The 22,684-nt window shown below is 46.0% G+C and overlaps 1 protein-coding gene across 2 annotated transcripts in view; it reads left to right on the forward strand.

Moving 5' to 3' along the window:
* KIAA0319L (KIAA0319 like) overlaps positions 1-22,167 on the forward strand; it is a 42,034-nt gene extending 19,867 nt beyond the window's left edge. The window contains exons 10-21 of one of the 2 annotated variants that reach the window (XM_068117000.2): positions 124-352; positions 1,568-1,691; positions 2,364-2,496; positions 5,432-5,580; positions 5,844-5,995; positions 9,063-9,201; positions 12,815-12,974; positions 17,107-17,249; positions 17,342-17,464; positions 18,198-18,288; positions 21,259-21,350; positions 21,512-22,167. In XM_068117000.2, coding sequence (XP_067973101.2) covers positions 124-352; positions 1,568-1,691; positions 2,364-2,496; positions 5,432-5,580; positions 5,844-5,995; positions 9,063-9,201; positions 12,815-12,974; positions 17,107-17,249; positions 17,342-17,464; positions 18,198-18,288; positions 21,259-21,350; positions 21,512-21,696 — 1,720 coding nt within the window. In that variant the 3' untranslated portion in view covers positions 21,697-22,167. The remainder of the gene's footprint in view (positions 1-123; positions 353-1,567; positions 1,692-2,363; positions 2,497-5,431; positions 5,581-5,843; positions 5,996-9,062; positions 9,202-12,814; positions 12,975-17,106; positions 17,250-17,341; positions 17,465-18,197; positions 18,289-21,258; positions 21,351-21,511) is intronic. The other variant, XM_068117003.2, reaches the window with a different exon arrangement.
* Positions 22,168-22,684: the final 517 nt, after the last annotated feature.

A 22,684-nucleotide genomic window follows, 5' to 3' on the forward strand; every position in this document is an offset into this window, starting at 1 on the left:
TATAGAAAACAAAGCTGCAGGTAGAAGCGTCGGATGACGTGACGCTGCGGTGAAATTGGCCGAAATGAAGAACGTGACCGACACGGACGTCTCTTAAGAAGTTTCGCTGTGCCGGTGTTTCAGGCTGACCGTTGTGGATTCCGATGGCATGAGCAATTCCACCACCGCCAATGTCACGGTTAGCAAAGCGGTCGATTACCCACCGACGGCAAACGCCGGGCCTAACCAGGAGATTACGCTTCCGCAGAACGCGATCATTCTCAATGGGAACCAGAGTTCAGATGATCACGGCATCGTGTCATTTGAATGGGCACTGTCACTCAAGACCAAGAGTAAAGTTTTGGATATGCAGGTAAGATGTTGCTGTGTATATTGGACTTGAGTTATTTGTGGTTACATAGTTTCCACTTTTGAAAGGAACATTTGTTTGAAGTAGAGAGATTTCTGTGTTATGCATCCGCGGATAAAGTCGCCGGAGGCATTATGTTTTCAGGATGTCCGTCCGTCCGTCCGTCCGTGATAGGTTTTCATTGTCGCATTAACTTGAGAATGGCTGAAGGGATCTTAGTCAAACTTGGCACAGGTATGTATAATGAGGCAAGATTAACCGATTAGATTTTGGGGTCAAGAGGTCAAAGGTCAAAGTCTGCAATACATCTATAACTTGAGAATGGTTAAAGGGATCTAATTCAAAGTTGATACAGATATGTATCATGATGTAAAGATTAACGCATTTGATTTTGGGAGCAAGAGGTCAAAGGTCAAATGTTCCATCAGGTAAAAATTGTTACCGAGCTAACCTGTGAACTAGTCATGGGATTTTCACCAAACTTGGTATAATTATATATTATGATGCAAAGATAAACTGATTTGATTTTGTGGTCAAGAGGTCAAAGATCAGAGGTCATGTTAAGTTACAATTATTTCGTTACCGCGATAACTTAATAACGGCTGAATGGATCTAAGTCAAACTTGGTACAGGTATGTATAATGATGAAAAGATGAACTGATTAGCTTTTGGGGTCAATAGGTGAAAGGTCAGAGGTCATGTTAAGTAAAAATTATGTTGCCGCACCAACTCGTGAACCAGTGATGGGATTTTGAACAAACTTGGTAAAAGATATGATGCAAAGATTACCTGATTGGATTATGGCATCAAGAGGTGAAAGGTCAGAGGTCATGTTAGGTAAAAATGTGATAACTTGAGAACATCTGAAGGGATTTAAATCAAACTTGGTACAAGTATGTATAATGATGTAATAATGTGGGCGGAGGAATATCGGTCGACATCTTGACATCGAAAAGTGTTGTTCTAGTTTTCTTTTATCACAAAGTTTCTAAATATTGTCACGTCCCGGGAGTCGCTCCACACACAAAGCACACTCGGTGACATACCCAAAAAGGCTCTTATCGCACCCCAAGTCACGAAGCCGGTTGAGACCCACATCCAAGCGGTTAGATTTGGAGTTTTCTTGCTGCTCTAGCCGCCTGAACCGTTGTGCGTTGGATCACGCTGAGCGTGGAAGAACAAAAAAATAAAACATTTAATTTAATTTTGTTGTTGCAGGGTGTTCAGACACCATATGTACAACTGTCTGCGATGAAAGAAGGAGATTACACATTCCAGCTCACAGTCACAGACGTTGCTGGACAACACGATACCGCGGAGGTGACGGTTATGGTTCAACCAGGTGGGAACTAACCCTGACGGTTGTTGTGTTTCATATATTGTTTATGATAAAAGTAGATACAGCGGTTTCCCAGCGACGAGGGCACAAGACCGACATGCACGAGGTTTGTATGGGCCAAAGGAAAATTTTGAATTCTAAGCTTTGAGAAACTGCTCATTTCAGTATTATGAGCATTTCGCTCTGAGTTTGTTAGTAAGAGCCCAAGTGTCTCATTAATCATCTGAGGGAGGTGGTGATCTGCTTATCTGGTCTGCATATGATACCCTCGACCCAGCTATATAACCTCATCCTGGTGTTTCATATGCAGGGTGAGTCATTGATGTGCGCACCGTCCATCGGAAGGATGTTTAGCCGGAAGACCCGGCTGCCGTCGCCGGTGGTTGGTGGAGGTTAAATATCTGTGTCTTTCGCGAAGAGTCGGCGATTCATCGCTGACATCCTGACCAAATTACCAATTTCTGCCAAAAGCTGCAGGTAGCAAGTGATCTGGTCTTTTGGACACTCCTTGACACCAGGTTACCCTACTTGCAATCTCAGTGTGTGGTTATTACCTGGGAGCAACTCTGACACGATGAATACATTTACATTCTCCTGTAGAGATTTGATCGTTGTCATGATATGATGCCGCACCAATGGAAAACATTGCACCAAATAACAAACCACCGGTTGCAGAAAACAACGCGGCGCCACAGGCAGTTGCTGGGCCGGACAAAGAGCTCACGTACCCGGTGGACGGCACCACGCTGGATGGGAGCCACAGCTCCGATGACCAGAACATCGTATCGTATCATTGGGAGAGAATTAGGTAAGACGGTAAACGTTTGTTTGGCCTTCATTGATTTAAAGATCGTTTGGTTCTAAGACCTAAGATTTTTTGATATATTTATATATACTGTGCTACAAGCATCCACTCCCTATGGGAGTGGCCAGCGGGGTTATGTTATTATCTTTATTCAAATGTGTAATTCAAAATACCTCTCGCTCCGTAATTCAAAACCGCTCTGCACTGCAAAACGTGAGGACAGGAATACTGTATGGTAAAGGGTGAGGACTTGTAATACCCTTTCCCACCTGGAGTGGCGCTACACGATAACATTTACAGAGAGAATTTGCGTCCCCTCCCCACCAAGACCACCGGCAAAGATAGACACCCCAATGCATTAATTGAGGTCATGCTGATCCTATGTAGAAAGTCGGGATGTAATCAGTCCAGAACTGTAGGAGTAAGCGTGACAAACAAACACACATGAATTGCAGGAATGATACAGGCCCGGTTTCATAAAGCATCCTTAAGGAAAGATTGGAGGATTTACTTAAATATTTCCTTTAGTTTTTCCTGAAGGACACCCTTAATTTGAAGATGGTTGCATGTACAAATGTTCCTGAAGTTTTTCCTTAAAACATTCCTTAAACTCAAGGGAGCACCCCATCCTTAAACACCAACCTTTGAGTTTCCAAAAGGCGCTCTTCATGGAAATTGGTCGTGAAGAACACTCAGCGATGAGGTGTCTATTCTTGGTTTAATCAAGAGTGGCCCACTCACCGACGAGGTGTATATTCTTGGCTTGATTAAGGGTGGCATACTCACTGATGAGGTGTCTATTCTGGTTTTAATCAAGGGTGGCACATTCAACAACGATGTGTCTATTCTGGGTTTAATCAAGGGCGGTACACTATAATTATAAGACGCCATGAGATGACAGTGGGCGGCAGACTGATAAAGGCTGGTTAAAGACTGCAGAGCCACCGCCCTTCCTGTGGTGCACGGAAGTAGGCCCTGAGGCTCAGCCTCCTGCTGTAAGATGCCAATGACACGGAGTTCCTTGAGACTCAACAGTGTGTGACCATATGCACAAGAGCAGAGGGGAAAGATGCAACTGCCAGTATCAACATTTAGGGAAGAGCTAGATTCAATTGCACTTTGGATTAAGGTCTACCTAATCTAATCTAGGGATGGCATTGGAAGGACTTTGCTCTGTGCAAACTTCTGAGGTGGCCACCATCTTTGGAAGGCCAGTTGGGAGATATGATTTAACCAATCCTTGTTAAAGGCAAAGGAGCTCCAAATATTCAGACTGACCACAGAAATAAATTGGAGGATTAGCCAGCTGGTCCTCGTGGAAGATCTAGATGAGAATGTCACAATTCCCTGCATGAAAAAACCTTCCAGGTAGATTACCAGAACATTGGTTGATTTCTCAAGATTGACAGAGAAGGATACTGTTGCAGCTTTCTTGGTGGAGGTGTGAATAACATTCCTGCATAGACGTGTCCTTGATGTAGATATAGATGAAGATTGGTCCCTGGTGGTGTCTTGAGGAGTGTTGGCCTATAGAGAAAGAGCGTGGGAGCAAACACCATTCAATTCAACACCAGCTGCTTGTGGGTGTGGAGGAAATGTGAGAACCATTACAGGAGAAGACTTTAAATACCAATTGCTGACATTCTGAAAAGTAGAGCAGGGTGCTGAAAAAAGCATAAACAAATATGCTGAAGGTGTCCGATCAGATGGTCCTGACCTCCTTTTTAAGGTTGAAGGTGTCCATCCATTATGGACATTGATGAAGTAACATGTCCAATGTCCATGGTGGAATGATGTAGGAAGAAGCAAAATTCATGATGCGAGTTGAGGTCATTCAAATCAAATAAAATCAAAAGAACATTTATTTCCTTCAATAAATGCAACGAGGTGTAAAGAAGACTTTCAAACAGCTGAAGGAGGCTGAATCCTAGTCATTGTCCCCGAATACATGTTGGACGAGGATTTGCTTACAAACTGCTACGTCCCCAGCTTAACGTCCGTCTGAGAGATGACCCACTCATTGACGTGATCCCCTTCCCCTGTTGAGGATTGGACCCAGACGAGACAGTTCAGAGGTAAGCGCACTACAATTCAGTTGTGCTGTCAGACATGAGAGAAGCTTGGCCTCTGTGAAGGATCTACTGAAGACCAAATATAGAGCAGCAGCTAGTTCAAGTGCACCAGGTTTGAGGATGAGAGCTCCGACAATTTGCGATGAGCTGCAAAAGTGTCAATGTCTTTCAGAAACTTTGTGGTTGTGGGTAAGAAGTTCACATTTCCGAGGAGCAGACACCGTGTGGAGGTGTGGGTGGGGGTGGGTGAGGGCAGAATGGAAGAAACGTATGTCCTGAGCCGGTCTTGATCGCGTGCCCCAGATTGGGACCACTTACCTTGAGCAGGCACGGGCCCGGTATTCGAGTCGAGCTCTTCTCCCTCTGAACGATTTGGACGGATGTCGGGCATTGATGAGTGACCGTCGGTATCCACTGTTGAGATAGGCTTTCCAAGCGGAGAATTTGATTTACCTGCCTACTTGGTTCATCAGATAGGATGGATAGCTGTACACAATTGTTTTTAAAGGATTTGGGACATACCACATACCACGGAGACAGAATGTTTATATATTTTTTGCGCAGTTGGTAATGAACATGTCCCGTGTGGTCTTGTCAACAGGGTAAGGTTCTAGGACATTACCTTGGCCTTTGTCCATTGTTTTATTTAGTTAGGGGGCACTTTATTTTAATAGGTAGTAGTTTGATGCCCGACCTTTGGAGGAATTTACAATTCAACCACAAATGGTAGTTAGCTCGTGTTCCAGATACCACTCCACAGTGTTCATCACTACTGCTCTGCGTACACTTGGTACGGGTATACATAAGTACAGTGTCAGACATAATCATAGCAGCCAGAGGTGTTTTCTTTGTTTTGTCCCCCTCAGTGGTCCTTCAGAAGTACATCTGGAAAATGCAGACAATGCTGTTGCCACGGTATCTGGTCTCAAAACGGGTTCGTACGTGTTCACGCTCACCGTACGTGATGACCACAGGTTATTCAGCACAGACAAGGTCACCGTCACTGTGAAGGAAGGTGGGTTCCCTATTTTACAGGTGCACAGCCACGCTGCTCTTGGATTTGCTTGTTAATTTTGGTTTGTTTATTATTTATTTATTTAGTATGCTGAAATTGAGGCTCGTGGAGGAGCGAAACGACAGTAGATTCGATGAACGGATGTTTCTTGGTTATTGAACGATCTTTTGGTTGGTTTATTGGTGAATGTTGGTGGGAATCACGTGGTCCTGAATCGGGGGCGGTTATCGCGCTGCTGCACTGTTTTTATTTGTACCCGACAGAAAGCAACCAGCTCCCTTCAGCAAATGCAGGAGGTCACAAGGTGCTGGTGCTGCCGAACAGTACCACGGTGCTGGACGGCTCGCACTCCACAGACGATCAAGGGATCGTGTCGTACCTCTGGAGTCGCGACTTGAGCAGCCCCGCGGCGGGAGTATGTATCGATTTGTCGGACTTATGACGGTGTTTTGATCAATTTCAGCTTTTTGTTTGAGAGTTTTAAGGAGGTCATCCTGCCTGCCTGCTTTTCCCTGAAAATGTCTGCTGCTCTTCTTCTGCTCCAATCGGATCATCTGATCATGTCCTTGTTAAAGTGGACATCTCTCTGACCATTCTCAGGGAGCCTCCTCAGCGTCGACGAGTCTGGCATTTCACTCAGGCCAACTGGCACGGTCTTCAAGCAGCCATCAATCATCTGGACTGGTCTCCCATCTCTACCACCTCTGACATCAACTCATCCTGGGAATTCTTCCAAAGTAAATTGCTCTCTCTCTCATGCACAGATTTATCCCATCTCGTCTTCAGTTGTCATACCTTTCCTCCCGTCCATGGTACACGGAATCTTGTGGTGAGGCTGTTGCCCAGAAACAACTTGCCTTCGTCTCCTGGAAAGCAAATCCAACGGAAGGAAATCTCATTTCCTTTCACAAAGCCCGAAACAAGTGTGTGTCCACCCTCAGGAGAGCCAGGAAACAATATCTCTCCGTTCTCAAGACCGAACTCTCTTATCTGTCTCCCTCTTCCAAATCCTGGTGGCGTCTGGTCAAATCTGTTTCTGGTGTTTGTTCCCCCTCCATCCCCTCCCTTACCTCAAACGGCTACACAGCTGACTCCGCACGTGAAAAAGCTGAATGCCTCAACTCTGTGTTTGCCTCTAAATCTTGTGTCCCAAACCCATCCCTCTCTGTACCCACCATACCCAGTCGTACCCAGCTGCTCCTGAACTCCGTGTCTTTTCCTCCTGACAAGGTGGAAAAGTTTCTGTCAACCCTCGACTCTGATTCTGCAACTGGACCTGACGGCATCAGCCCACGGGTCCTAAAATCCTGTTCTTCCGCTCTTTCACTCCCTCTCTCTGTTCTCTTCACCCTCTCTTTTGCTCAAGGTCAACTGCCATCTGCTTGGAAATCAGCCAACATCACCGCTTTGCACAAAAAAGGTGCAAAAACATATCCTAGCAACTACAGACCAATCAGCCTTCTCCCAATTATCAGCAAAGTCATGGAATCCATCATTGCTTCGGATATGAAATCTTTCCTCTTCTCCAATGGCTTGATCTCTGATCATCAATTTGGTTTCAGACCAGGTCACTCTACTCTGGACATGCTGCTTCTGCTGTCTCAACAATGGTTGGAGGTCCTCAATGCCAAACAGGAAATTAGAGCTGTCTCCCTCGACATATCACGTGCCTTCGATACGGTCTGGCACCCCGCTCTGCTCACCAAACTCTCCTCCTTTGGTATCCATGGAAATCTCCACGCATGGCTGGCGGACTTCCTCTCTAGTCGTCGTCAACATGTGGCCCTGAATGGGTTTCTCTCATCTCCTCTTCCTGTTCAGGCTGGAGTTCCCCAAGGCAGTGTTCTGGGCCCTGTGCTTTTTCTGGTCTTCATCAATGATCTCTCTCACTCTCTTGAAAATCCTCTCTATCTCTTTGCTGATGACTCCACTCTCTGCCGCTCCATTCCTCATCCCTCAGATCGGCAGTCTGCAGCCTCCTCACTCTCTGCAGACCTGGACAAAATCACAGACTGGGCAAACAAGTGGAACATGTCTTTCAATCCTGACAAATCTCACACTCTTACGATGTCTCTCCAAAAAGACCGACTGGACAACCCTCCCATCTACTTTCTGAATAATCCTCTCCAATAAGTTCTGTCACTCAAGCTTTTGGGTCTCACTATCTGCCATGATCTTTCCTGGGAAAACCACATTTCCAAGCTGGCCTCCAAAGCCAGTCGCCGACTGGGCATCCTCCGTCGTGCGAAGTCCTTCCTTGGCACACCTGAGCTCCTCACCACATACAAGGCTTTCATCCACAGCTCAATGGAGTACTGCTCTCCCCTCTAGGCTGGTGCTCCTGCCTCACACCTAGCTCGTCTTCACGCTGTTGAAACCAAAGCGTTCAGAATCATTGGAATCTCCCGCGATGACGCTATCTCCGAGGGCCTTTCACTTAATCACCGCAGGCAGGTTGGTGGTCTTTCCGTCTTCTACCGACTCCTCTCCGGCCTTGCTCCCCCAGCTCTCTCTGGGCTCTGTCCCCCAAATATTCCTGCAGGTCGCACAAGATCTGCCTGCAACCCTCTTATGGTTAAACTGCCAAAATCAAGACTCTCTGCTCACCTTCACTCCTTCATTCCTTTTTTCTCCCGCCTCTGGAACAAACTCCCTCACTCTCTTCAATCCCACTCCTCCCTCCAGGTCTTTAAAACGGCTGTTCACCACCTTCTCTTATCTTCCCCAATCCAAAACCTTCATCTTTTCTACCCCCGCTAATTTCACCCCAAATCCACTTTTTTGAGGTGACTTTTGACTTCTTTCCTGGAAGTCCTTGGTGTCCTTGCGTTTTATACCTATCCTGCCTCCCCCCAGGCCCTCTGCCTCCAAAAACATCTCCTGATATCCCTGCTCTCAAATGTTGTGTTTGTGTGCTTCCTCCCCTTCTCTCCCCATCTTGTCGACCGCTCCCCTTTTTATATACTTTGTTTGCTTGTTTGTTTGATTTGTTTGTTTGATAAATGTTAGCTCTTTCACGAGCCTCGACTCTGTACACAAAAAAAAACAACCTTGTGGCCCGGTTTAATCCCCAAACATAAATCCCGAATTTACACCTTGTACTCGGAAAGGCTTAGGATTTTTATTCCATTTGGGAATCACTTGGGATTTACTCCAATTTCAGTTTAATTTTTAGTTTTCGTTCTTTGTGTCTGGCATGGTCAAATTATGGCAATCCATAATCATTAGACTAACCCCCTGAACATTTTGGAAAAAGTTCATAAAACGGTCGTCGTCGTCATTTATATGCATCGACACGCAGCCCATTCTGGTTTAGTGTTCACCCCTCAGTTTACGGATTTACTCCCGGTGTGCATTACACGACGCGTTTACCCTTTTCCTAACATTGAGCATTGAGAAAATATTGTAATCTTTAATAGTTCGTTCGGTTCATCCGAATAATTTGTGGTTTAAACCTATAGTTTGCCATGTGTGCTGTTCAGGAGGTGGTGAATGGATCTAATAAACTGCCCGTTCTCTTGGTGACCAATCTGGTCGAAGGATCATACATCTTCCATCTGAAGGTCACAGATTCCAGTGGAAAGAGCAACGAAGATTCTGCCACGGTGGAGGTCAAGGCAGGTGTGTTTTTGCATGCACACACACATACACCCACACACCCACCAATGCACACGCCCATACACATATGCACATGCACACACGCACACACAAATGCATAGATATGCACACGCCCATACACGCGCACAATGCACACACACATACACTCACACGCACATGCACCCACATGCACATGCACCCACATGCACGCACATGCACACACACACACACACACACACACACACACACACAGACACACACAAACACACACACACATACACACACACACACACACACACACACACACACACACACACACACACGCACATGCACCCACCAATGCACACACCCATACTCACGCACATACACACACACACACACACATACACACACATACACATACACACACACACACACACACACACATGCACCCACCAATGCACACGCACACACACACACACACACACACACACACACACATCTCAAGCGACAGGACAAGAGCTATGGTTACAGCAGCCATGTCAGGAGGGAAGCTCATCGCTGGAGGTGGTATCCGTGACGACGCTGGAACGGGAAGAAGATGTAAAGCTGAGGACAAGACACTCCATACTTTCTCATCAAGCGATTCACTCCAAAGATCTCCTCAAACATCTAGAGAACGAGAAACACTCAGATACTGGAGATAACAAGGCTAAAGATGAGATGGACAGTTAGCAGCTTCCAGAAGGTGTTCCGGAGGTGAGTGGAGACCACGTGATACGTCCACCCGAGAACCCTTCACAGCCCAAGACCGTTTAGGGTGGGAGGTCCCAGATAACCTTCCACACATCGCTTGTCCAAGATACATTCGCTGTTTCACCATTTGGAAGACCTTTCCATATTGGTGATGAAGACCTTTCCTGTCACTCTCGTGCTCATAAGTAAATTCATAAGTAAATCTTTCTTGCAAAGTAAATTGCTCTCTCTCATGCACAGATTTATCCCATCTCGTCTTCAGTTGTCATACCCTTCCTCCCATCCATGGTACACGGAATCTTGTGGTGAGGCTGTTGCCCTGAAACAACTTGCTTTCGTCTCCTGGAAAGCAAATCCAACGGAAGGAAATCTCATTTCCTTTCACAAAGCCCGAAACAAGTGTGTGTCCACCCTCAGGAGAGCCAGGAAACAATATCTCACCGTTCTCAAGACCGAACTCTCTTATCTGTCTCCCTCTTCCAAATCCTGGTGGCGTCTGGTCAAATCTGTTTCTGGTGTTTGTTCCCCCTCCATCCCCTCCCTCACCTCAAACGGCTTAACGGCTGACTCCGCACGTGAAAAAGCTGAATGCCTCAACTCTGTGTTTGCCTCTAAATCTTGTGTCCCAAACCCATCCCTCTCTGTACCCACCGTACCCAGTCGTACCCAGCTGCTCCTGGACTCTGTGTCCTTTCCTCCTGACAAGGTGGAAAAGTTTCTGTCAACCCTCGACTCCGATTCTGCAACTGGTCCTGACGGCATCAGCCCACGGGTCCTAAAATCATGTGCTTCCGCTCTTTCACTCCCTCTTTCTGTTCTCTTCACCCTCTCTTTTGCTCAAGGTCATCTGCCATCTGCTTGGAAATCAGCCAACATCACCGCTTTGCACAAAAAAGGTGCAAAAACAGATCCCAGCAACTACAGACCAATCAGCTTTCTCCCAATTATCAGCAAAGTCATGGAATCCATCATTGCTTCAGATATGAAATCTTTCCTCTTCTCCAATGGCTTGATCTCTGATCATCAATTTGGTTTCACACCTGGTCACTCTACTCTGGACATGCTGCTTCTGCTTTCTCAACAATGGATGGAGGTCCTCAACGCCAAACAGGAAATTAGAGCCGTCTCCCCTTGACATTTCACGTGCCTTCGATACGGTCTGCACCCTGCTCTGCTCACCAAACTCTCCTCCTTTGGTATCCATGGAAATCTCCACGCATGGCTGGCGGACTTCCTCTCTGGTCGTAGTCAACGTGTGGCCCTGAATGGGTTTCTCTCATCTCCTCTACCTTTTCAGGCTGGAGTTCCCCAAGGTAGTGTTCTGGGCCCTGTGCTTTTTCTGGTCTTCATCAATGATCTCTCTGACTCTCTTGAAAATCCTCTCTATCTCTTTGCTGACGACTCTACTCTCTGTCGCTCCATTCCTCATTCCTCAGATCGGCAGTCTGCAGCCTCCTCACTCTCTGCAGACCTGGACAAAATCACAGACTGGGCAAACAAATGGAACATGTCTTTCAATCCTGATAAATCTCACACTCTTACGATGTCTCTCCGAAAAGACCGACTGGAAAACCCTCCCATCCACTTTCTGAATAATCCTCTCCAAGAAGTTCTGTCACTCAAGCTTTTGGGTCTCACTATTTGCCATGATCTTTCCTGGGAAAACCACATTTCAAATCTGGCCTCCAAAGCCAGTCGCCGACTGGGCATCCTCCATCGTGCGAAGTCCTTCCTTGGCACACCTGAGCTCCTCACCACATACAAGGCTTTCATCCGCAGCTCTATGGAATACTGCTCTCCCCTCTGGTCTGGTGCTCCTGCCTCACACCTAGCCCGTCTTCACGCTGTTGAAACCAAAGCGTTCAGAATCATTGGAATCTCCCGCGATGAAGCTAACTCCAAGGGCCTTTCACCCACTCACCGCAGGCAGGTTGGTGGTCTTTCCGTCTTCTACCGACTCCTCTCTGGCCTTGCCCCCCAAATATTCCTACAGGTCGCACAAGATCTGCCTGCAACCCTCTTATGGTTAAACTGCCAAAATCAAGACTTTCTGCTCACCTTCACTCCTTCATTCCTCTTTTCTCCCGCCTCTGGAACAAACTCCCTCACTCTCTTCAATCCCACTCCACCCTCCAGGTCTTTAAAACAGGTGTTCACCACCATCTCTTATCCTCCCCCATCCAAAACCTTGATCTCTTCTACCCCCGCTAATTTCGGTCCCCTTGTGTTTTATACTTCTCCCACCCCCCCCCCCCCCCCTTCCCACGCTTCCTGCCCCCAAGCCCTCTCCCTCCCACACTTCTCCCTGCTCTCAAATGTTGTGGTTGTGTGCTTCCCCTTCTCTCCCCATCTTGTCTTCCGCTCCCTCTTTTTGTATATTTTGTTTGTCTGGTTGATTTGTTTGTGAAGTAAATGTTAGCTCTTTCACGAGCCTCGATTCAGTATACAAAAAAAAAAAAAAACAAAAAAAAAAAACAAGCTGGTTCACCCAATCAAAATCGGGTTATTTAGACTTTAGTACACCATCAAGAATATTGACACGCACACACACACACACACACACACACACACACACACCCACATACACACACACACACACACACACACACACACATACACACACGTGCACAGTTTTACCATAACACGTGGAAAGTGCTCCATACTGGAACATCAATCTCATTTAATAAACAATCAATTGTCTTCGAACATGTGCTGTGCAAACAACTTTCTACCCTTGAGTGGCCATCATATTTGTGAGTGTTTTGCACTCAAATGTGAATTGGCATTCCCAATTAATTGTGGTGGGGTCGGGATCATTCCCCTGTGATTAGTTCTGATTGTACCATTGATTCTCAGAACCTATCCATCAACTCTTGCGATCCGACCCGTTTGTGCCGCTCAGATCCCCGAGGTAATGAGATGGTGGAACTGGTGCTGGATGTGCCTGTGCAGCGCCTCACGGAGCAGCAAAAGGCTCTCCTCATTCGCCAACTCTCCGTCATGATCGGTGTCCTCGACACGGATGTTCACATACAAACGATACGACGATTCTCCCAAACCAGGTGACTCACCTTGGATGCATCGCTAGAGAAGGTTTCACCACAAATAGCGGAACGGTGCTTTTACTTGGATGTCACCACCGCATATTTGTTCTCCTTTGTAACCAGTTTTTGTGTTTGGGTCCAAAATTTGACATCGTCGCAAAAAATTCGCAAGGTCATAATTTGCGACATTTGCAAATGAAACAACATTAAGACATGACCTGGAATGCACACAAAAGGTAAACTTTAGGAAGTAAGCTCGGTCATAATGAAACTTTAAATGGTTAAAGAATCATGAGTTCAACAAAAGCATGTGCGTTTATTTATATATATATATATATATATATTGTAAACAAGATCGAGGCTCGTGTAGGAGCTAATATCAATCACAAAAAAAAACGATCGGACAAACAAAACATACAATAAAGGGAGCGGGAGACAAGATGGGGAGAGAGAGGGAAGCACGCAAGTACAACAGCAGAAAACAGGGACATTGGGAGATCTGTGGGAGGGAGAGGGCTTGGGGGGGTGGGGGGGAAGGCATGGGAAGGGGGGGGGGGGGTTGGAGAGGTATAAAACACGGGGACACTGCTAGGACTTCCAGGAAAGAAGTCGATATTTCAAAAAAAGTAGATCTGGGGTGAATTAACAGGGGTAGAAAAGATCAATTGTTTGAATTTTCTAAACATTTCTTTGTCCAACATGCGTTTCTGTTAATGGGAATGTCTTATTACCACGCACGGAGCGCAAAGCGGAGTTAAGCATTTGGTTCACTGTGTCTGTAGACGTCATTGTATTACCGAGGAACTACCTCATTCCAATTGAATGCTATATTTGAATACCATAGAACACGAATCGGAACACGAACCTGCCGTTTAGGAGTAAGTAGAGCCTCCATATACGCTCGGGTTATGTTCCAGGAAATCGGCGTATTAAAGGAATTGGTGTAGATTTCATTGAAGGGCTTGTGGGGAAAAAGTGGGTTAGGGAACAAGACTTTGTGCGGGTCATTAATAGACATCCTTTATTTAGGTGACAGTTTTTTTTACGGCGTAGCCCATCGGGCAAAGCCGTCTAGAACGGTGTTTGTTTGTCCGTGTGTATGTCTCTTCAAACGTATACCAATCAGAGCTGAGGATCTGGTCACATGACAGGGTGATGTGATTACGTCTGATGTCATTACGGCATACATCGGCTGACTCCACACTCCGGCATTTTGATTCCAATGTCGTTCAGGCCGAACATGTCGTCGAACCCGTCATATATCACAATCGCCATGCTCTACCTTTACGTTTTTCATTCAGTGTGAAACACAAACAAACCGATTGTTAAAATGATCATCAAATATCGAAAGCACAGACGTTACGAATCTTCCAACGACACAGTACTTACAGGCCCGGCAGGAAGGGGTATATAGACTACAGTAGATCTTCCCTCAGTTGTCAGTAAAATTTACCTCATGGATGTCGGGATTCCTCCAAATTTCTTTGTTTAATGTTATAAATGGCATCAGCGACTGTTTAAAAAGCTAATAATATGTGTTTGTGGTTTATAATATTTTACAAGCTGGCTACGCCGCTGTTAGATTCCGGTCTTGTTTCATCAAAAAGCTTGTTATGGTTTGCTGCATTATTTTTCTTTGGAGATCTTTCTGTACCTCTCTTTAGGGCTCTATGATGTTCTCATTTCCTCTTCCCCATGGATGCCAACCAATGAGGATTGTCGGTGCTCTATCCTTTTCAAGCAAGGAAGCAGCATGTACCATTTTAAAGTCTTTGATATGACTTGAACAAGTCCAAACCGGATGGCCGTTTTTTAGGAGACGCCATCTCCTTACTGGATGGCCATTGGCTCCCTGCGGGAGCTCATCCGCCCTTTGCCAGGTGTTGTTTTTGGTCCTGGCAGGGTGTCAGTCACCCTCCCCACTAGCAAACCCAGTGAGGGGTGTCAGTTTAGTTGCCGACAACCCGACCATGTTGCAGGTAGCACTGGGTTACATGTTACCAGTGGCAGACCCAAAAGACTGACCTGACCGTCATAGGCTCATCTTCATTGTAGGAGATTACAATAATCTTGAAGGCTTTGGTTTCCACGGTGTCAAGCTGAGCAAGGTGTGAGGCAGGGGAGCCAGCACATAGCAGAGAGCAGTACTCCCTCAAGCTGCGGATGAAAGCCTTGTAGGTGGATAGGTGTTCAGGTGTGCCAAGGAAAGACTTTGTATGACGGAGGATGCCCAGTTGGCAGCTGGCTTTGGAGGCCAGCTTTAAAATGTGTTTGCCCAAGAAATGTGTTTGCCCAGTTTGCCCAAGAAAGATCATGGCTGATAGTGAGACCCAGGAGTTTGTATGACTGAACTTCCTCAAGAGGGTTGTTAAGAAAGTAGATGGGGGAGGGGGAAGGGAGAGGGTTTGTCAGATGGTCCTTTCAGAGAGGGGTAGGGAGAGTGAGACTTGTCAGGGTTGAAAGACATTTTCCGAGTGTTTGACCATCTTACAATTTAGTCAAGGTCTGAAGAGAGGGAAGAAGCTACAGCCTTCCTGTCTGTCTGAAGGATGAGGGATGTCATGGCAGATGGTAGTGTCATCAGCAAATAAATAAACAGGATTTTTTCAGAGATTCAGAGAGATCATTTATGAAGGTGGTCCTTGTTCTGTCTCTTAAGTGCTCGTGGGTTATTGGAGTGGTGCAGGAACATAGGCTTCACCACACCGTCTCCAGAAGCATTGGGACAGACGAAGAGCGTAAGCCTTCCTTGGCTGCCTTGACCCCAGGAACAGCCTGCTCCTCCTTTTCGAGATAAAGGTCTGGCTCAACATCCCTTTGTAGAACAAGGCAGTCTCGTCGGTGTTAAACACTTGCTCTGGCAGATATCCCTTCTCCTCTGTAATCTTTTTGAGCTCACCTGGAAGTCTTCAGCCACTTGTTTGTCAGCAGAAGCAACGTCCCCAGTCGTCTTCACATGGTGCAGACCCTAAATCCTCTTGAACAAGCCAAACCGGCCACTACTTGCCTTGAATCCCCTGCATCCTGCATCACCACCACCAGCACCACCACCACCAAAGCTCATCAGATGGTCGTAAATCTGCTGAGCCTTTTCATGTATCAATGGACCACCGTGGGGCAATATTTTCTGTGTTTGATGAAATTTCGCGTCAATTATGAAATCGCATGTGGTCGAATTCACGTCACCAGCGGTCGTGTATACGGAGGCTCTCCTGTATTTTGAATGTCAAATGGACAAATTGGATGGAATCTCTTCCCGAACACTTATGCGCACAGAGGATTAAGGTATTTGTCTGTGCCTGTCTGGCGGTGAAATAAAAATTCAAATCATTTCAAACAGGAAACTTTCTGGTTTTAAAGATGTCACAAAGGACACAAATAACAGACACGAATACGTAATTATGTTCCGCTTGCAATCTCAGCGTTGGGGAATATCGAGTTTCAGACAAAACGGACACCTCTCAAATGGTATTTGGTATGATTACATCTCCATTTTGCGAGTAAGTTTTCAGAATCTTTTCTCTTCACTCACTTATTAACAGTTTGAAATGGAAGGGGAATGCAATATAAGCTTTTGTACCACAGTTGTTGTTGTTGTTGTTGTTGATGTTGATTTGCCAACAACAGCTGGTTGAACGATATAAACTAGGGGCTTTTTCATTATTGAGCAGTCCAGTTGTTCCACTGATTGTGTCGACATAATATGAACGCAAAAGACGGAATTTTAAAAATAACTCCCTCCCATGGCCTCCCATCCCTTTTTTTTTTTTTTTTTTTTTTTTTTTTTTTTTTTTTTTTTTTTTTTTTTTTTTTTTTTTTGTATACTGAATCGAGGCTCGTGAAAGAGCTGACATTTACGTCACAAACAAATCAACCAGACAAACAAAATATATAAAAAGAGGGAGCGGAAAACAAGATGGGGAGAGAAGGGGAAGTGCTTTACTCCTCTCCCTTTTCACCAAAATTATTCTTCCTCGTCTTCCCTTATTTTAAGTCCCCTCCCCATTCCTGCCCGACTCCAACCTTTGTCATTGCTATTTGTAGGTGGACTCTAACTGACTATCTGGTGCGAAGTAGTTAGCTTTTCAAACTTCAGCTTTTAACCATTTGAGTAAAAGTATGTCTTCCTGCCTCCATTTGTGTCTGTAAGTACCCAGTTAATTTTCTACGTGCCCGAGGAAACTCCAAACAAGATTTTCAAAGGGACGGACGTTGCGCGCACTCTCCAGCACCTGCTGCAGAAAGAGAAAGCGGACTTCCTTGCGTACCGAGTGCTGCGTGTCGACACGTTCCGTGAGTTCTTGGCTTTCTGAATTGTTAAATAACTAACACCTGAACGCTTTCCGTTTATAATCGTGTGCCTTGTTGTGCGCGATGCCTCTCAGTCTGTCAACTGCAGTGCTCTGCACACGGAAGCTGCAACTCGTTCAGCAAGCGCTGTTCGTGCCATCCCTTCTGGATGGAGAACTTTGTCCGTGTGTATTTTGGAGACGGCGAGAGTAACTGTGGTACGGCATACATTCTCTCACCATAACGTGTTTCACTCTGCACCGAAGTTACACATTGTACTTTGTTGTGGGTTGAACTATCTGGACGATGGTACTTAGTTGGTTTAACATCACATTTGGGTGTTCAGTGATGAGATTTCAAATGGTATTAAAGGGTTTTTTTTTTTTTTTTCTGGATACAGGATCGAGGCTCGTGAAAGAGCAAACATTTATCACACAAAAATCATCAAACAGACACATAAAACATATAATAAGGGGAGCGGTAGACAAGATGGAGAGAAAAAGGGGAAGCACACAAACACAACATTTGAGAGCAGGGACATCGGGAGATCTGTGGGAGGGAGAGGGCTTGGGGGGAGGAGGCGTGGGAAGAGGGGGTGGGGGGTGGGAGAAGTATAAAACACAAGGACACTGCAAGGACTTCCAGGAAAGAAGTTGGTATTTCAAAAAAGTGGATCTGGGGTGAAATTAGCGGGGGTAGAAAAGATCAAGGTTTTGGATGGGGGAAGATAAAAGATGGTGGAGAACAGCTGTTTTAATTGTTTAAAGTTTTAAAAACAGTTGTTTTAATTGTTAAAAGTTTTAAAAACAGTTGTTTTAATTGTTTAAAGTATTTAAAAACAGTTGTTTTAAATTGCTGATGGGTTCATTTATGTGAAGTGTTGCTCTTGTGATTGAATGAGGTGAGCAAACCAATGATTATTTTGCTGTGCTGTGTACCTCTTTGCTGCAGATTGGAGTGTTCTCTACGCGACCCTCACCTCGTTCCTGGTGCTCGTGAGCCTTGCGCTGCTCGCCTGGCTCGTCCTCTGCTGTTGCCACAAGTAACGGTCTATCTCGCTAATTGCGTTTCTTGCTACAAAAGTGGGCCCAGTATAAATGATTGGGGTACAGACGTCGTTCCATTCAACAAAATATTCCTGTTCGCCCTCAAGGTCCATCCCAACTCGGATGTCAGTAGTTAAGTAACTATCTCGGCCATGTGACAGGATTCCGACAAGAAACTTCATGGTTTAATGCGAGTGGTTGAGGCCTTCTGGCAATGCAAGGAAATACGAAGATATTAGACACGGTAGGAGACCATTTAGCCCTTCATGCACGTTCTTTATCAATACCCCGTTAATTCAATCCATCAGTTGATCCTCATTGATACGAACGCAATCTTTACTTCGTCGTTGGAGCTCTGGACAGTTGTCGGATGAGGGAAAAACATCAACAGCCCATTCACCTTTTGGTATATGACGAGTAAGATCACGATATAAACAACCCTCTCACGGGCATCACAATAATCTCCTTCTGCCGTGCCTCACAGCCGAGTCGAGCCAGGCCCAGAATCAATCCCGTTGCTCGATGCTGAACCCTCTCTGTGGTAGCTGTGTCGTTCTTCAGATGTGGTGACCAGAGCTTCAGATGTGGTGACCTTAACACTATCACCTTTGATTGTTCGACAAACGCAACATTATTCCTGCCAATCCCAATCACCTTACATTTCTTTGTTAAACTACATCTGCCATTCTACCTTACCTCCAACATTTGTGTCATGTGCATATTTGGGAAGCCATTCTTCACCCCACTATCCACATCTCCTTGATGTAAATTTATTATGAACTAGAACGGCACTCAGTAGAGAGCAAACCTCTGCCTGGTTGGCCATATCACTCAATGGTGAAGAATCACTTAAAAATTCTCGTAGCCGGATCCGAATCTGGATCTTCACCAAAATCTAATCATTTCGTCCTTGTCACATACGCTACATCTCTGCCAAATTTCGTCCGAATCCGTCCACAACTTTTTGAGATGTTTTGTTCACAAACGGACAGACAGACATGGGTGAAAACATAACCTCCGTCCACCTTTGGCGGCGGAGGTAATAACTAGCTGGAAGCCCATGGTAAAAAAAAAATTAAAAAAAATACCACAGTCGAAAAGAAAGATAAAAGCAAAACCTTTTATTCCTGCGCTGGTTGAAACAGCTAATTTGAGGCAGTCATAATTTTCCCGTAGGTTTGGATTAATTTGAAGCAACTTTTATGGAATTTAGTGTCTGAGGAGCATTTCCGTGTTTCAGGTGGGGAACAGACAGACAGCATTAGCCTGTTAAATATACTGTATAAAGTATTGTGAAATTCCAACATCATCATATTTCTTAACAGCAAATATATTGTGGCATATATTTCTAAACAGCAAATAAAATAAAAATTAGCAGCAATCGAAGCGGTGTTCTGTTGCCTTATACACCTCCCAGGTTCAATTTTTGGTCCGATTGAAAAAATGAGAATTTTCCTGTAGGTTTGGATTAATTTGAAGCAACTTTTGCTGAATATGTGGTGACAGATTAGGGTTAGGTGTGGGGGTTGTTTATGTCCCGGGGTGCAGCGGTGTTCGATGTTGCTGGTTGCAGCATTTGTTGTCATGGGGAGCGACGGTTGTTGATCTCACGTGGTGAGGCATTTGTTGATGTCACGCGGTGAGGCATTTGTTGATATCATTGGGTGAGGTGGTTGTTGATTTCACGGGGTGAGGCGGTTGTTTGATGTTACGGGGTCAGGCGCTTTATGTCTGTGTGTGGCGATTGTTGATGTCACGGGGTGCTGTGGTTGTTTGATGTTACGGGGTCAGGCGCTTTATGTCTGTGTGTGGCGATTGTTGATGTCACGGGGTGCTGTGGTTGTTGATGTTATGGGTTCAGGCGCTTTATGTCTGTGTGTGGTGGTTGTTGATGTCACGGGGTGCTGTGGTTGTTGATGTTATGGGTTCAGGCGCTTTATGTCTGTGTGTGGTGGTTGTTGATGTCACCGAATGTGGCAGTTGATGTCACGGGGTGCTGTTGTTGTTGATGTTACGGGGTGAGGTGGTTGTTGATGTCATGGGGTGCTGCGGTTGTTGATGTTACGGGTTCAGGCGCTCTATGTCTGTGTGTGGTGGTTGTTGATGTCACCGAATGTGGCAGTTGATGTCATGGGGTGCTGCAGTTGTTCATGTTACGGGGTCAGGTGCTTTATGTCTGTGTGTGGCGGTTGTTGATGTCACGGAATGTGGCAGTTGATGTCACGGGGTGCTGCGGTTGTTGATGTTATGGGTTCAGGCCCTCTATGTCTGTGTGTGGCGGTTGTTGATGTCACCGAATGTGGCAGTTGATGTCACGGGGTGCTGCGGTTGTTGATGTTATGGGGTGAGGTGGTTGTTGATGTCACGGGGTGCTGCGGTTGTTGATGTTACTGGGTGAGGTGGTTGTTGATGTCACAGGGTGCTGCGGTTGTTGATGTTACGGGGTGAGGTGGTTGTTGATGTCACGGGGTGAGGTGGTTGTTGATGTCACGGAGTGCTGCGGTTGTTGATGTTACGGAGTGAGGTGGTTGTTGATGTCACGGGGTGAGGTGGTTGTTGATGTCACGGGGTGCTGCGGTTGTTGATGTTACGGGGTGAGGTGGTTGTTGATGTCACGGGGTGAGGTGGTTGTTGATGTCACGGAGTGCTGTGGTTGTTGATGTTACGGGGTGAGGTGGTTGTTGATGTCACGGGGTGAGGTGGTTGTTGATGTCACGGGGTGAGGTGGTTGTTGATGTCACGGAGTGCTGTGGTTGTTGATGTTACGGGGTGAGGTGGTTGTTGATGTCACGGGGTGAGGTGGTTGTTGATGTCACGGAGTGCTGTGGTTGTTGATGTTACGGGGTGAGGTGGTTGTTGATGTCACCGGGTGTTATGGCTGTTGATTTCACAGTATATGGTGGTTGAGGTTGTTGATGTCACGGGGTGTGTGCCGTTTGATGTGAACGTGGCTGTTGTCATTGCAGAATGAAAAAGCAGACTCGGCGGCGTGTGCGGTACACGGTGCTGAGCACGGAGGAAGATGCTGAGGCAATGGAAATGCAGTCCAGCCATCGTGGTGAGTGGGTTACATCATCGCTAACCTTTACTGCACCATCTGTGATGTTCCATTGCTTGACCATTGGAAAATGTCTCCATCGCAAAAAACGACCGCCATTAATTGACACATTCCAGAAAACTGCACCCGATGACACATTTTCAATTTTTTTTATTTGATAGGTCCAAAGAAACCTCGTCCAATCCAGGCCAACAGCATCATGATGTCCGATTCCGATCTGGATTCCGACCAAGAGACGCTGTTTTCACGCAACGGCCTTGAACGGAAGAAACTGTTGGTCCAACCCAATGGTTCCGTGCCGAATGCCGTTAACGCCAAAAAGGTGGAAGCCGAACTTGTACTTTGATGGGCCCATACGTCGATGGCCCCCGTCTTCAATCCTTTCCTGAATTCCTCAAATGGCAAAAAACGCTGGAAGACCAGGAACACTGAAGTACTAAAAGGATTTTTGGAAGCACGTTGACGTGGAGGACGCGCTCAGGGGCGACGGGACGGTTATCCTGCGGAGCAGCGGCTGAAGTCCAGCAAAATGTTAAAGTTCAACTACTGTGTCAATCTTCTGTGGGCCCGTGTAACCCAGTGAAGAAAGGGTAAAACAACAGTTTACACCTTTACTGTAGCGTATGCGCGCATACTTGAGCGTAGCACTTTGTAGGTTGCAAGTTCAATTAGGAAAGCTTTATTAAGAGTAAATTATTTGCACTTTTTAGTTTTTACTGTGTTGAAGACTAATCCATCATTGTTGCCAACTTTTAATTGGTGTTGTTTCTAACAACAGCATACTCATCCCTTTTCCCTTTTTTCCCTTTTTCTCTTTGTGTCTCTCTCCTCAAGCTATTTGTTGTCAAAGTGCTGCTCAGCCGACACTGCAACCCCCACAACATTTGCAACCGCCACAACATTAGCAACAGCTGTGGTCCCCTGTGTAACGACCCTCTTACTCTACCCACAGCCAAATGACGAGCTCAGAACCCGAGAAGTTCTTCACCTATGATAGGGAAACGTGCTCGCAGAAGGGTTATGGGTAAAAGGTCCGCGCATTGGTAATGGCCGTCCATGGTCTCCGCAACGTTCTTTTGTACACGTAATATGTAGATGGCCCTTTAATGAACACTGCACACGTAACAAGCGGAAGCTAAGCCTCCCTCGTTTCTGTTTGCGTATGTAGTATGTCCTTTGACCCTCTATATGGGTTTATTTTGTGTGAACCGTTATCCTTTGTGTAAACCATCCCAATATTTTACCAGGGAACCTCTAAAGGTGGTTCTTCCTGGTGTTGGCTTAGCGGTTAGGGTGCCGGCTTGGGATCCTAGGATCCTGGGTTCGAATCCCGG

The sequence above is a fragment of the Myxine glutinosa genome, chromosome 5, assembly GCF_964187855.1.
Source record: "Myxine glutinosa chromosome 5, kmMyxGlut1.1, whole genome shotgun sequence".
NCBI classification, from domain to species: Eukaryota; Metazoa; Chordata; class Myxini; order Myxiniformes; family Myxinidae; genus Myxine; species Myxine glutinosa.